Source organism: Poromitra crassiceps (assembly GCF_964638095.1).
Source record: "Poromitra crassiceps genome assembly, chromosome: 9".
In the NCBI taxonomy this organism is placed as follows: domain Eukaryota; kingdom Metazoa; phylum Chordata; class Actinopteri; order Beryciformes; family Melamphaidae; genus Poromitra; species Poromitra crassiceps.
This window is the reverse complement of record NC_139630.1, coordinates 48,159,381-48,176,026: the sequence shown is the minus strand read 5'-3', so window position 1 is coordinate 48,176,026 and position 16,646 is coordinate 48,159,381. Positions and strand designations below refer to the sequence as shown.

Here is a 16,646-nt window from a genome sequence, read left to right as displayed (position 1 = left end):
ACTTCGCATCACTGATGACATCACTCACTGATGACATCACAATTGCTCGAGTGACCATCACTGATGACATCACAATTGCTCGAGTGACATCACTGATGATTGTGAGACATTGTGACATCAGTGATGATGTCATAGACATTGTGACATCATCAGTGACATCACAATGTGGGACAAAAAATTAAACAGACAGACAGAGCCCACTTACTCCCTTATTGTGATGATGATATGATGATGATGATGAATATTGCTCGAGTGACCATCACTGATGACATCACAGTTGCTCGAGTGACATCACTGATGATTGTGAGACATTGTGACATCAGTGATGATGTCATAGACATTGTGACATCATCAGTGACATCACAATGTGGGACAAAAAATTAAACAGACAGACAGAGCCCACTTACTCCCTTATTATGATGATGATATGATGATGATGATGTATATATATATATATAATATATATATATATATACAGTATATGTGTGTGTGTGTGTGTGTGTGTGTGCGCGCGCGTGGTAGGCATCGATCTGCATTACATTTTCAAGGTAAAGTCATGATATTATACGATTATCCTGTATTATAACGGTCGGTATTTATCAGCACTACAAATAGTTACAAAACACATTTTATGAAGCATAGATCTGTGCCAGTCCTTGACCATCACTACACACACCCAGGCTCACTCTATTTCTTTATCACTCTTTCTCTATGTAACCTCTCTCACTCCCTCTCCCCAACCTGTCCAAATGTGCACTCTTCCTCTGTTTCTGGATCTGTATCTTCTCTTCCCTATCTCTTTCGCTTGCTGGTGCAACTGAGAGGTTTGGCTATTGATGGCAGAATAGTGTGTGTGTGTGTGTGTGTGTGTGTGTGTGTGTGTGTGTGTGTGTGTGTGTGTGTGTGTGTGTGTCTCCTCTCTGGCCGCCCCCTCATCTGTCAGGCTGTATTAGTAAGAGTGGCAGTCTCATCAATAAGTATTTGTCCCTCTGCCCAGAGGCCTGATATAAGCCACGGGGCTAACTCTCAACAGTGAAAGAGGAAGCAGAAGGTGTAGCATGTGTGTGTGTGTGTGTGTGTGTGTTTTGTGTGTGCGTGCGTGCATGCATGCGTGTGTGTGTGCGTGTGTGCCCATGGAATCAGTCTATCAGTCTACATGTATATTCTACATCTCAGCTGAGATGCCTATCAGGGTTAAAGGCCATGCTAACTGCCAGGCTACATCAACATTGCACTTTCTGCCATGGGAGACAATCACCAGATGCCTTACAAGTACTCACGCACTCAGCACATACTGTGGGTAAGCAACAATACATACACATGTCCAACTCCCCACAACTATAGACAGAGACTGGCATCATGGCAGGCTAATACAAATACAAAATAGATGTTTCAATTTGGTATGCTGAACACGAAATCTACTAGTGGGCAATAAGTATTTTTTAATTTCCTCGCTTAGCACTGCTTCTTGAACAGTATCCATGTGTGAGGCTATGAGATCAAAGCAGAATTTTAAAGCTGTTTCTTCAAATGAAGACTTGGGACTATTTACTGTTGTTTTAAAATAAATATAACATTTAAATATTGATATATTAAAGTGTGATAAGTTTGATGCCATTGGGCATCAACTCCAAATACTGTAGCTTAAAATTTGAAATGATACATTAAGTGCCTTTTTGATGTGTGTGTGTGTGTGTGTGTGTGTGTGTGTGTGTGTGTGTGTGTGTGTGTGTGTGTGTGCGTGCGCGTGCGTGCGTGCGTGTACCAGGTTTTGAGGCATTAAGGGCCTCTCGTGCCAAGTGTCCTTTGAAGCCAGCCTGGAGGACGGTGACTGCCTGGATCTCCTTGTCTGTTGGCTGCCTGCCTCCCCAGCTGTCCGGAGGCTCTGACACTGCTTCCACTAAACAGTGACAGGAGAGGATGGATGTAATGTATACTGTATATGTATTCACACACAAATCTGACTGTAGTGCTTCTGTCAACCATACAGAACTCTGACTGTAGTGCTTCTGTCAACCATACAGAACTCTGACTGTAGTTCTTCTGTCAACCATACAGAACTCTGACTGTAGTGCTTCTGTCAACCTTCTTGGAATACCAGAGAGGCAGGGTTTGCCATAGCCTGGTAAACCATCCGATCACATGAACTCACATTTGTTTAGTTCTGTGAGACTGTCTGGCCTCCAGCCCGGGGCCAATCAGTGAACGGCCTCGTAGTTGACATTGTAACCAGCCAATCAGGGACACCGCTGGCCAAACAGTAGTGGCTGCTCCCATGGCTCTGCGGCTCGTGAAGCAACAAGCAGTAACGTTAACATTCCTAGAGTAAACAGCCATAAGCGCAAACCGCTATTTCCTTTTACACTCTGGACAAATGGAACAGGCTCCAGGACTCTCTCAAACTGGAGCGATTGCACTCTATAGAGTACTCCTTGAAGATACATTACATAGGGATTGCTCTTGTGCTTTTTATCATCTGATCTTATTTATTTGTACTGAAATATTTGTACTGTAATTTTTTGTAAATGTCTATGCACTGTAACAAGGCATCCTTGCAAATGAGAGCTTGCTCTCAAGGGCTTCCCTGTATAAATAAAGGTTAAATAAAAAATAAAAGGTTTACTCAGGAACATACTGTAGTGTAGATAGACCACACAGAAACTTAACACACACGCACGCACGCACACACACACCCACACCCACACACACGCATGCACGCACGCAGTTCCTACCTTGCCTGGTGTCATTGCTGAAGAGTGAGGGGTCAGTAGTGAGGGCCTGCACAGCAAACCGCTCCTCTGCTGTCAACTTCCTGTCCAGCACTGCACACAGCATGTGGTGCAATGCCTTGTTAAACACCTACAAGCACCAACAAATATACACACACACACAGAGGGGAGAGGCAGTAAGAGGACAGAAGTTTGTGTGTGTGTGTGTGTGTGTGTGTGTGTGTGTGTGTGTGTGTGTGTGTGTGTGTGTGTGTGTGTGTGTGTGTGTGTGTGTGTATGTGTGTGTGTGTGTGTGTGTGTTTCTGTGTGTGTGTGTGTGTGTGTGTGTGTGTGTTTGTTATGTTTTTTTTATTAAATTACAGTGATGATGACATTTCATACAGTGGTGTTGCATCCTTCCTCTCAACCAAGGATGTCGGTATATTATCCTAATCCCTGAAGTCCCATCCCCTTCCCTAGCCCCCCTCCCACAGCCCAAGGTGCACCCATATTTACGGTGTGGGTACAGGAAGTGACAGTCGGTGGACAGATATGGGCGTAGACAGCCATACAAACAGAGGACAAATTCAGGACGCACAAAGACAGGACAGACAGGACAAGACAGGACAAACAGGACAAGATAGGACAGACAGGACAAACAACAGTCTGGGTTAGTATGATACTGATAAAAGTAATGTTGAAGTAAGTAAGTAATGATGAAGGATTATGATGATGTGACCATAATCTGGTAATGATCAAGTGGAGCATAGAAAGTAAGAAGAATAAGTAAATATATTTTGTATATGGAGAGCATACATTACAAAGTGCATAAGGGTGAGGGTGGTATGTGTGTGCGCATATGTACGTGTGTGTGTGTGTGTGTGTGTGTGTGTGTGTGTGTGTGTGTGTGTTAGGAAGAGCACTCAAATGTTGAAGTAATTGAACTGGGGGAAAAAAGTGGTTGCTGAGCAACACACGAGTTTCAGTGAGCTTATTACAGCAATTAAATGCTCTTTGGACACAGACGTGCGTTACAATGTGGTTCAGCTAATTGGAACTGAGGAATGGAACTATTATGCAACTTGTATTTACATATATTATTAAAACGTATGTAATTGCAAAAACATTTAGGGATGCAAGCAATTCAGCATATGCACGAGTGTGGTTGCTGTATGTAAGCAAGCTACCCGATGTTGTTGCCATCTTTCCATGGTGGTGTTGATGGTTTTGGGACAATAGGCCTCTTCCAGGACCCTCCTGGCCACTGGCTGGTCCTGCTCATGGCTGAAGGAAGCCACCACTCTGGCCAGGGCCCTCAGGACGGACGAGGCCTGCTCATTGAAACGCACACTTTCCTGGACAACACCGGGAGGGAATGGGAAGCATCTTAAGTTTGATTAGGGGTGCAAAATAAATACCCAAAATATGATTAAATAGAATTTCACTGGTGGAAATTCAGTGAGCTTATTACAGCAATTAAATGCTCTTTGGTCACAGACGTGCGTTACAATGTGGTTCAGCTAATTGGTATACATGGCATACATGCCGACTGTACATGTATGCGAACTATGCTATGCTTAGCTATGCCAAATGTGCTTAGGTTTTGTTTGTTTGTTTTTTCTTTCACATCCACACTCTGCTATTGGACAATGTTACGTTTACTTATTAAAATAATAATTTGAAAGCCTGATATAAGAGTAAAAAAAATACACTTGAGTAGTGAGTGTGTCCTTGTGTCCAATGCCTGTGCCTTGAGAGTGCAGATCTATGGTCTATTACTATCAATGTGATGATATGCTAGTTACCAAGATGTGTTTTCCTAAAGAATAAACCCATCATCTTGTTCAAATGAGTTAAATTCTGTATCTGTCATATTTCCAACACGTCAATAAGACATGACTCTACAAGACGGTGTGCATTCCATCCTGTGTTTGTCGTATGAACTCGAGAGGTGAACTTTTTGATTTCCAGATTTCTGTCTTGCGTCATCTCGCCATCGGTATGTATGGCGAGATGTATGTTTCCTAGTTATGATTCATTATATTTTTACTGTAGCTCATGGCAAGATCATCTCTCCTCTGGGATTAATCAAGTATTCATTGATTCATACATTTGTTGCTACAGCACTGTACTTCCTTCTCACTAAGCCCCCCCCCCCCCCTTTGTGTATCGTGACTAGCACTTTTGCAGGCTTTTGGTGAGAGGAAGTGAGTTGGAGGTGGAGAAGGAAATTTCAAACCCATATCTTATCTTCCCTTAAATTAGAATGTATTTAGACACAGTACAAGGGAATGAACAAGGGGTTCTGCAGTGTTTCCTTTACATTCATTTAGCTGTGGTGGGATCCCCCACAGCTGGAATGTAACCTGGGTCTCTGAACCTGCCAATCTACAAAACCCTTCTGGGTGACAGCATGGTCAGCCATAACTAAAGGGCTCACTCACCTTGGTGAGGTGTGGCATGACGGCTTCCTCGTCTCCAAAGATGAAGGGCGTGGCGCTGCACAGGTGGACATGGTAGCCCAGTGCTGCCCTTGTGTGGATGCACAGCACATGACGCCTGGTGAAAGAGAGGAGGAGGGTTGGCATTTTGAACACAGGTACACAAAATACAGGTATACTGCAAACTGTAAATGACTCAGTGTTTGTTCATCTCAATATCACATTTGACATTATAGGAATTCCTCTAACACTCCTGTGCAGAGTGACTTACAGTGAATACAAGTCCAAGAAATGGTGCGCTCAACTCTTGTCTTTAAATCCTTAGGGTGTCGGCCCAGTAGAACATGAAGATAATAGGAGTCTATAGTCAATAGACCACGGCAGCACTCACAAGTAGATTTACACAAAGTTTATTCTGCACAGCAGCAACAAGACAAACGTTTAAGCCGTAGGCTATCCTCAGTGTGGACACTGAGTGCCTGGGTCAAGCAGGCACCAGTGGTACTGCCCGGGTCAAGCAGACACCAGTGGTACTGCCTGGGTCAAGCAGGCACCAGTGGTACTGCCTGGGTTAAGCAGACACCAGTGGTACTGCCCGGGTCAAGCAGGCACCAGTGCTACTGCCCGGGTCAAGCAGGCACCAGTGCTACTGCCCGGGTCAAGCAGGCACCAGTGGTACTGCCCGGGTCAAGCAGGCACCAGTGGTACTTCCCGGGTCAAGCAGGCACCAATGGTACTGCCCGGGTCAAGCAGGCACCAGTGCTACTGCCCGGGTCAAGCAGGCACCAGTGCCACAGTGTCTGGTCAGGCCTGACAGAGAGGAAGCCCACTTGCCCGGCCCCTTTAGCTCTACATAATTGAGCCATCACAGCCTAAGTAGATGGATGAGCACTGAGCCAGAGGTGGGCCTGTGCTCTAAATGCACAAGGAGACAAAAAGGGAGGGAGGGGGAAGACGGAAAAAAGAGTCGAATAGTAGTAAGAGAGAGAAAACAGATGAGAAGAGCAGAATCAAACAAGATCTACAAAGAAGAAACAGACACAAAACACTCAATAATTAGAAGACTAGAAAAATCAAAAACGCATTCAAATAATATGAATGAAGAGAGAGCAGGGGGGAAATGACAGACCCAGAGAGATGGATAGAGACAGACACACAGACACACAGACAGACAGACAGACAGACAGACAGACAGACAGACAGAGAGAGAGAGAGAGTGTGGAGATTGACTGCTGCACAAAAGCAAATCAGCTTTTTTTTGGACTGTATTCCATTGGGCCTATAGGCATGATAAGTTGAGAGCTATGTGTGTGATTACGGCTCCGTGGTAATTGCACTGCCGCGTACCTCTGCTTGACCCCAGAAACTAGGCCCTCTGCTTCTAGGCCAACTAGCATCCATTAATAGAGACTAGGACAAATGCTTTTTACTGCTTCTCACAGAATCTGAGGTGTGCAGCTATCCTCTGATCACTTTGAGCTGTGCAGTTGTTAACTGAAGCAGATCTGTGTATAGCTGCAGCAATCAGAACAATAGTGAAAAGGTGACACATTTAAATTTGGTAGATGCTTTTATCAAAAGCCCCAAACAGCACTGAGAGGAAAAAATATATTACAGGTGTCCATGAGGGGAATGAAGTCCCTTTGGCAGTATGAGCACCCTGATAAGGATAACTGTGAAATGTGACACACTATTTTTGGAATGTGAGAAGGATGACAATATGACCGCCATTTATAGAATTAAAATCAGAGAAGAACAGCACATGGATTTAGCAACATGAGATGTTCAATATTATCTTAGCAAATCTCTCTGATGAGGTTATCATGTTGTAGGGTTGCACAATACCTAATAATTATCAATGCAAGGTAATATCTTGCACATACCTTGATAGCAAAGTTTGAAAAGTATTGCAATGTCGAATATCTAAAGTATCAAAATGTATGTTCCATGTAGGAGGACAGCAGCATGCATAGTAGCATTAATATCTGTAAAGAATATACACATACACTACAGAGAGTGTATAAAGTGTGAAATATGTGAAGAGTGTAAAATGCTGAATAGTGTGCCGGTCTGTGCTTGCTCATGTACTTGCGCCAACCTTTCCCACTATTGATCATCATTATATAGTGTTCCGTATTCTCTGGTACAGTATGATAGTGTGACAGTAATTAGTCTGCTACACTACTGTAAATCTGCATGACTGTTGACAGCCCTACCCTGGAGGTAAGGTGAGCAGGGCTGCCTTGGAGGAGGTGGTCTGGATGTGGAGGACTGGCAGCTGAGACTCCAGGCTCTTCCAGGAGTACGGCTGGGCGAGGAGAACCGCGGGCCGACACACTGCAGAGATCTCCTTCTCTGAGAGGGGTTGTGAAGTGACGAGGAAAGGAATAAGCCCACACACCATAGTCAAAAATCACAAACACAGTGGTTGTATGTATCATGTGTGTGTGTGTGTGCGTGTGCGTGCGTGTGTGTGTGTGTGTGTGTGCGTGCATGTGTATAAACGCTTACTCTCCTCTGCTGTCTCTCCCCAGAGTAGCAGTGCAGAGAAGCTGATGAGGATCGGGGAAGGTTGCAGGCTGTCGACGTACAGGTAGTGAGAGCCTCTCTCCTCTGGACACTGGGGAAAAAACAGACAGACACACACACACACCCACACACACGGACATGGCCCTTAGTCATCAGTGTGGCGGGATACAGCGAAACTGAAAATACCAAGTGAAAGCGAGCGAAAGAGGAGAGAGCCACAGGGAGGGATGAAGCCCAGACGGATAGAAGGGTGTGAGAGAGAGTGGCTGCAGGAAAGTCAAGAAAAAGGGAGGAGGATTAAGAGATCGAGAGGAGAGTGAGGTAGCAAAGCATTTGAGGTAGCAGCTGAGGAGAGGCCCAGAGGGTGAACGCCAGGAGGAACGATGGGGCCAAAGCACGAGAAAGAGAGAAGCACAAAGAAAAGGGACAAATGGAGAATGAGAGAAGAGCGAGAAGATAGAAACGTGTCTGGAATGAGAAGCAGAATCAAGCGTTCCCTCTGAATTCCAGACACACACACACACACACACACACACACACACACACACACACACACAGTGAGCAGGTCTTCAGAGGTGTGTGTGATGCATCTGGTACTGATAGGAAGTGTGCTTTGAGAGCTAAACAGACTCATTAGTTCCTCGAGACAGGCAGGAGGACGCAGCATCACCTAGCACAGGCACATGTGTAATGGCATCAAGTCGACATTAGAAGCTATTATGTATAGGGTTTCCCATGGCAAGCCATCTGTGTGTGTGTGTGTGTGTGTGTGTGTGTGTGTGTGTGTGTGTGTGTGTGTGTGTGTGTGTGTGTGTACTTGAAGGATAGCTGCAGCAGATGCCACAGGGAGGGCTCCGGTCATAGCAGCGGAGTGGGTGGACATTCCGGTGCAGCTGATGCCTGTAGTAGATGCTTTCAACGAGATGGTGCTCTGCAGACAGCAATAGCTAATGGTGAGTGCAATATATCCAATATACAAACAACATCAATGTGTCACAAAGCACACAGACATGGGAATGTGAGAATAACTGGAAAGTTTAAAACGATCAAAAGTGGAGAGTTGATACATTCATATAACTAGTACAGAAATTGGATTGATGCTTGATGCCTACAGTACCTTAAAATGAGATTTCTTCATATGGTGTGCGTAGGTGTGAGGCTTATGGAACACCAAGAGTGTCCTGGGAAAGAAATGTGCCATTTGATTCATTTGTGTATGTTCAGTAACTGAACCATTTTAAATTCAATAGCAACTGAACTTCAGTGAATTTAAGAATAAAAAAAATCTTAAATGTACAGTAGGCAAATTGTTCCACACAGGCCCCTAAAGGTTTTTCAAGTGCTGGGGAATGAATGAATGCATGAAAAAAAAAAAAAAAAAAAAAAAATAATAATAATAATAATAATAATAATAATAATAATAATAATAATAATAATAATAATAATAATAAATCAATCAACAAATACATCAATAAATAATCTGTATTTAACAAAACACATCATTAGCCTATAATGTGTGCATGCGTGCGTCTCACTGGAAGCATTTAGCAAAGTCGTCCAGGTTCACCCAGGTCTCCTGCAGCATAGGTTTGTCAGGAGATGGGAGCTCCGGGGATTTGGGCTCCTCGGTCACGGTTTTGGGCTGACCTGGAAGGAGAGACACATTCTGCTCTGTAGGATGAGAAAGCACTGAAGCAAGGCTAGAGATATGTCTTTTGGAGCGAAGCCATTTAGTGCTTTAGAAACAAGCAGCAGAATTTTTATATCGATTTTGTGGCATACTGGAAGCCAATGCAGTGATCTAAGAACTGGTGAAATGTATTCGGCTTTCTTATCCTCACTAATGTCCTGGACAAAATATTATTATAATGTATAATGTAATAATGTAATGTATTATAAGCAGACCTATTGTATACTAAACCAGCTGTATGCGCTCTCGTTTGTAAATTGAAGCAAAACTACACATCATTTTATTTTACAGCACCAACTATCACACATCCACTCCTGCTAAACTCAGTGTCTCTCGTATATGAAAAGTGTATCCTCATCGAGCTGAGTAGCATGTTTTTCACGGCACACTAAAATGATATAGAACGGCTTCTGCAGTCGACCATTTTAAAATGCTGTGGGCAACAACGTGCCCTTCCTCTTGTGATTCATAGCAAGTTATCACAGACTCTAAACATCATCTTAAACACGGTAAGTCAAAATGGCCAAACTCCCACACGATGGCATAGTGTAAGCACACATGCACACGTGCACTCCCACTCACCGACTCCCACACTGGCCCTGCATGCACAGCAAAGTCATAGACATATGCACACACCCGCCCCTTAAACACACACACACGCGCGCACACACACACACACACTTGCCCCCGAGCCCTAGTGAAAGCGAGAGTGTGATCAGAGAGCTGAGGCAGCGAGGGCCGGTGTCTCTGCTGCTGAGCCATGGTGGTCTGCTGCTCACTCCAACTGCAGGTGTTACTAAGCAACTACAGTCAACGGGGGCAGCGAGAAGGCGGGTAATTGGCCGGTTGTCATAAGGCATAATTTCAGACCCGTCTTCTTCAAACAGTCTTGGCCCGACCAACGGAAGGACGGAGAGAAGGATGGAGAGATGGATGGAGAGACGGATGGAGAGACGGATGGAGAGACGGATGGAGGGAGGAGAGAAGAGAGATGCAAAGACTTCTTCTAATCTCCGTAATTGGGCTATGCAGTGCTGACGCCGGTCCAACTCAACCCGTAATGGAGACCTAACGCCACATTTATCATTTCCAATGAAGCAGAATTAATGAGCTTCCCCACGTTCCCGCTAATCTACAATTTGGCCTCGGGCGAGTCGATGTCTTGCCTGTTGTGTACAGTGTAAAGTGCATTATAGATTATTCCCCCATATGACGAGTGGCCCCGGTATGGTGAGACGAACAGCTTATACCATTGGAGATGGCATCATCGTCCTTCTTCCTGTCCTCTGCAGTAACCTAAAGGGAGGGAGAGAGAGAGAGAGAGATGCATGAACGAGTGAGTTGCTGATAGAGTAACAGTGCCAGAGAGACGCCTCCACCCTCTAGTCATTCTCTGCCAGCTGTGGCGCGGTGCCGTTCTGACTGAGCGCCACAGGAGATGAGACGGGGTTTAATGTGACATGGGGCTGCTCCTCGCCAGCTAAAAACACCACCAGGGACCACCAGCGCTTCTAATTTACTTTGACTGTCAGCGACAGATGAGGAGTTATTATATTGTTTAGTATGTGAGGGGAATTACTCAACAGCTCTGATTTCACGCTCGTCTGCCCAAGACAATAAAGAAATATAGCTAATGACTCATCAAATCCCTCAACACTTTGACATATTATTATCATTATCATCATTATTATTATTATACTGTCTGTATCGCTGGTGCCTTGGTCGCAAACAAAGATGTGTGTGTGGCACATGGAGTACCTGTATTAATGCTGAGATGCAGTATACTCCAAGATCCTTCATTTGAGCTTTTTCACGTCTCCTCTTGAGAGAGAACTGAATGTCCCACAAATTACTCAACTCTGGATTGGAATTACGGCTTGATGCAGTGTGACTTCAAAGCAACCCTGACCAACAGTCCGGTGAGTCACTGTGTGTGTGTGTGTGTGTGTGTGTGTGTGTGTGTGTGAGTCACCGCTCATTTGAATAAGTACCCAGAGACCCAGACAGATGGAAAGAGGCATTCTGATAGGTAGGCTAGGCACACTTGACCTATTCTCCACCACCACTTTGTGTGCGCGTGTGTGTGTATCTTTTGGAGTGTATGCTTGCGATTGTGTTCACATGTGTGTGGATGTAACGGCGTTGTGTTGGTGGTACTTGCAGCAACCTATGTTAAGGGCTTACCCAGGGGTGGATTCGAACTGCCGACCTTCGGTTTGCAGGACGGACATGCTAACCACTTCACCAAGAGAGCTAGCTCCCTTGGCGGAGCTGATTAACATGCCTTTATACTGGGTGAGTGAGTTTAAACAACCTACTCGCTACTAGTAGTCCAGTCAATCTGTGGTTTGAGATAGAACAAATTGCAATAGTAATCATTCAAGGTTTTATGTGATCCCTAGGGTCATATAAATAACATATTAAAAGTATAAGATTATATATTTAGTGGATCAATGTAAATTCAGGGGTTGATATCTGGGGCCTTCTTGTCACTGTCTCACATAAAGAAGTGAGTACCTCTGCTTCTGAACATGTTTTTTAGGGTGTTCTTTCACATAAAACCATCAGATATGACCTGTTCTGAATGTATTAGTATCCTTACCCCAAAATTACCTTTAAAAAAAATCCAAACAAAGTCAATAAAATCAGGTTATAAACGTTTTATTATCATTGAATTTTCTGTACATACAAATTTGTCTTGGTAAGCTTCAAACATGCCTTGACTGGAGGCCAACATGTAATCTTCACTCCATGTCCTCATCCAAATGATGTGCCGACATATTGGCGCACACACTTCTGCACTTTGAACAGGCTCGGGAGCAATCAAGTCCTTGACGACGGCATTTGCAGCGCATAGTGCCGCAACCTGACTTGCATCTGCAGCGCACAAGCTCCAACAAGGACTGAGGAGCAGGGACCTGATCGGAATGGATGGGAATAAGACATGAGTCTTGGATCCTCCAGCCCCATTACTCCGGTGGTAGCAAGTTTCCCCTCCATTCCTGAACCTGATGGTACACTCTGAAGCTGTGAAACATGGCAGACGAAGATGTTGGTGGCAAGTTGCGAGGGTGGATAGCCGTTTTGCTTTCAGTCACCTTAGCATAGAAACGTTTCAGCCTGAGGTCATTGAGAGAATCTGTTTATCCGCCTTTGTAGATTAGTATCATTGCCCTTTCCCCTGCAGCAGCAATTTCATCCTTGGTAGCAGATTGTTTTTGAAAAATGCTGGCCTGCACTCTGAATGAGTCGCTTTCTTGAACCAGACGCAGAGATACCCCTTTCCCAACTCCAAACACTCTGGATGTTGTATCACAGCCAAGCAAGGCATGCGCGAATAAGATGTTGTTGCTAACATCCTCACCCAACACATCTCTTGCATGCCCAATGTTCAAAAAACTGCGACATGACAAAGACGACTTCTTGGGCTCAGACATGAAATACAGCTCTCCTTGCTGATAGAGGTGTAACAGAAGAATGAGGTCAGTGTCATCTCCAACAAGGACAGTTCTTTGTTTCAATGTTGCTGTAACTGCTGTCTGAACTATGAGCACATCTGCATCTCCCTGAGCATTTTGAACGTCAAACCCTGCAAGTTGTAGTCCTTCCCCCAACGGGTTTATGAAGCGTTGTTTGTTTTCATTGTTTGACAGAAATTCCTGTTTTTTCAACGTCAGTGACATGGTTGACGTGAATGAAACCTTCCGGCCAGTTTTTGCATTCCTCCTTTTATGGGCACCATCCTTCGTAGATGGCTGGCTACTGTACCCATCAAACACGATCACCACTGATTGGCCATAAGGTTTTCGAACGTAACCACTGTAAGTTTCCACTATTTCCCCGTATGTCTTTCCTATCTCCCAGGGTAGTCGGTGGAGGAGGGCCCCTCCATCTAAGACATACAGGATGTCTCTTTCTGGCACATCATCATGAGGCACAGCATTCCATATATCTCTTGCAATTTGCGGTTTGTTCGCTGGGAGAAACACCGTTTTCGTTTCAAAGAGGGCAGGTGGATACCCATAAAGTTCGTACTTGAAGGCTTCAGCCAACTTGTCTGCCTGTGTCCCAGCAATCACTAGTCTCTGAAACAAGAGCTGCGGATCGATATTGACAACTTCTTCTTTGTTCAGTTTGACTGTGGATTTGGAGTCCATGCATGTGCTTTCCTCTTGAACGTATATTCTGTCACCTTTTTCCCTACCATGTCCTTTAGGACCATTCTACCAACCTCTTTTGAATGGTCCACATTCACCGTATTATGGGCTGTCACACCAGTGATTAAATGTTGAAGGTGGTCATACCCGGCAAACGGATTTTGCAACTCTAACAAACTAAGAATTTTGATAGTGTCCACGTTGTCTCTTGCCTGTCTTGATGCAGAAAGGTCCTTGTGCTGTTCACTAGTTTCGTAATTTAACCCTGTCAGTTCTTGCATGACATTGTTGATTTCAGATGTTGTAGGGTTGGAAAGAACCCACACCAAACATTGTGTTTCAGACATACCCCTTCCCGTGTCAGTCCTCCGGTCGTTTTCATACTTCGCATGAGGGCTTGTTCTATCACAAGGTCTGGGGAGAGTCCAGCCCAGTATTTATCTGACCTACGGACAACTTGTAGACCATCTTCCTGAAATCTTTCATAAACTTGGGGGTGCGTGTTTTCTAGTTGCTGCGTTTTCTGGAGGTATATGCTCAATGATTTGACATACAAGTTATGTCCAGAGGCGGCCATGAATGGCATCATGTCTGTCAGGGTATCAAGGTGCTGAACCCAATTTCCAGTTCTCTCCGATCTGATGAATGCATGGACTAGATCGATCATCTCCATGTACTGTAGCCAGTGTGCTGCTGTTCGGTCATCTACCATGGTTGTCTTCTCTGCCTCCAAACGGTGGGCTATGATCTGGAGTAGTTCACTTTCATTTGTCCCGGTTGCAGTGACAGCCATTACACTGTCATACAGATCTGAGGCTTTTGGTAGTTCCTCTAAGTCTTTGGCATGGTCCATAGATTATCCATGTGTCAAGCTGGACATTGCACCATTCCCAATCGCATCGTCCCACAGACTGTGGTATGTAGTGCATGCTGGCAGGTTGGAATATACTACTTGGGCACACAATCCAAATGCAACTATGCAGACAGAGCAGATATTTTTACTTAGTCTTTAATTAAATATTAGATTGAAAACATTGAGAGATTGCAGATTAAATATTCGATTTTAACTCAATTCTGACTTAAAAAAGGTAGTAGTACCTCAAATACAGGTATAATACATTAGAATATCCTCTGAAAAAGTATTTTATTGGAAAGATTGACCCCAAAAACCTAGAAAAAGACACCAAACATGTTGGATAGGTGTACATAGACCCTCTAATATTAACACCATTTTACCCAGACTGCGTCACTCTAAAACATGGAAAATTTGCTTTTGACCTTGGAAAAAAGTATGTTCCACTAAATCCATGAAGTTATACTTTTAATATATGATGTAGGTGGGTATTAGGACCAATAAAAACTATGAAACATTACTATTGTAATTACTTCTATGTTGGGCCCTTTTTTGAGTTAGATTGACTGGACTATAGGGGTGGGAATCACCAGATGCCCACGATACGATACTGAAACGATACTTGAGTCACGATACGATAGTATTGCGATACTGCGATATTTTCGATATTGCGATATATCGATATTGCGATATATTGAATATTGCGATATTTCGATATATTGCGATTTCTTACTTTTTCAACTGCAAATGATGTCCCCAAAGGAAAACTTTGTCAACATCTGGTTTATATAAGAACAATTTTTCAGTCTGTACATCTGACTTCAACCATTTTATTGCAGCAACATTGTCAAGTAGACAGACCAACAACTTTCATAAAGTCATGTCATAGTTGCATGCACCTGACAAACTGAACTGTTTGTTACAGTCTACTTACAGTCCACCTTAACTGGATGTGTGTGTGGACTACTGTACTTATGTAGTTTTTGCAACTTCACTTCACTTACACAAAACATCTTGTGCAGCCCATTCAGTAACTGGGGAATTTGTAAATTACTGTTATGCAGGGCTCGACGTTAACTTTTAAAAGTGGTTGCCGGAGGGGCAACCTGGCAAGAGCTTTTGGTTGCCCGAATAAAAATATGGTTGCCCAATTTTAGTCGCCTTATATTTTGAGTAATTAAGATACTATGCAGTCATAAGCCGGCTTAATAATGACGATGTGACAGAAAAGTAAGTATAATAGTCTATAGTATAGTATAATAGGCCTATTCAGTGTGCGCACCGGGTGTAGTAGTAGTAATAATGATAATAATAATAATAATAAATTTGTGTCATTTCGTTTTCTAAACAAATCTTATTTTTTGTTTTTATAATGCATTTGCACTGAAAGGATTTAACTAATATTTGTGAACTTTCATTTTCATATATTTTTTAACAGTTATTGTTCATATTGTGCTTAATTTATTAATTAAAAGCGTTATTGATAATTAAGTAGCCTATCCTCCTCCAGGCCCGGCTCCAGACCCAAGTTACAGAGGGGGCCTGCCCCTAGCTTGGGGGGGCCAAGCTACCCAAGGGGGGTCCGGGGGGATTCTCCCCCGGAAGAAGATTTTGTACATTTTAAAGTAAAATTCGTCAACCTGGTGCATTTGAGAGCAAAATGAAGAGGCTAAATCTGTGAAGAACTACACACATCTCTAATGTGTTGTGACTTTACAAATAATTAGGCCTAAACAATTAATATTAAGTGTATTTACACATTGTGCACAAATTGCATTCATTGTGACAAATTTACAATAGTTAATATCCAGCCAGAATCATTGCAAATGGATGTTCAAAGTAACAGTTAGCAATAGCATTGAGTTAATCAATGCCTAATGACAGCCAGATTCCATGTTAAACTTTAAAACAGAAAAACGGAAAAACGTTTTTAGCAAAAAGAAAAAAAGAAAAAATTGAATGGGGGGGCCAGTTTGTTGAATGGGGGGGCCCGGCCCGGTCAGGCCCGCCCCTAACGCCGGGCCTGCCCTCCTCATGTTCATTCAGGGATACTATGATGACAGTGGTTTGGGGCCCCCACTCTGATGTTGCATAGGGCCCCAAAAGGCCCAGAAGCGGCCCTGCAATCCCTTTCTCTCTCACCCCGTATGAGAGGCTGACAGGCCAGGGATGCAAATCATTCCTCAGCACATATACGCGGTGGTAAAACGTTTTTGAAGGATGTCCTGGTCGAGGTGTATGTTGTAGGCTTGTTGTAGGCTACATGCT

The 16,646-nt window shown here is 43.8% G+C and overlaps 1 protein-coding gene across 1 annotated transcript in view; it reads right to left on the bottom strand.

Moving 5' to 3' along the window:
- Window positions 1-16,646, bottom strand: part of adgb (androglobin) — a gene marked incomplete at both ends in the record, with an annotated part of 75,375 nt that overhangs the window by 30,674 nt on the left and 28,055 nt on the right. Inside the window, 9 exons of the mRNA XM_083643028.1 lie at window positions 1,766-1,900; window positions 2,733-2,859; window positions 3,896-4,063; window positions 5,153-5,267; window positions 7,366-7,504; window positions 7,661-7,769; window positions 8,796-8,859; window positions 9,214-9,325; window positions 10,619-10,664. Coding sequence (XP_083499154.1) covers window positions 1,766-1,900; window positions 2,733-2,859; window positions 3,896-4,063; window positions 5,153-5,267; window positions 7,366-7,504; window positions 7,661-7,769; window positions 8,796-8,859; window positions 9,214-9,325; window positions 10,619-10,664 — 1,015 coding nt within the window. The remainder of the gene's footprint in view (window positions 1-1,765; window positions 1,901-2,732; window positions 2,860-3,895; window positions 4,064-5,152; window positions 5,268-7,365; window positions 7,505-7,660; window positions 7,770-8,795; window positions 8,860-9,213; window positions 9,326-10,618; window positions 10,665-16,646) is intronic.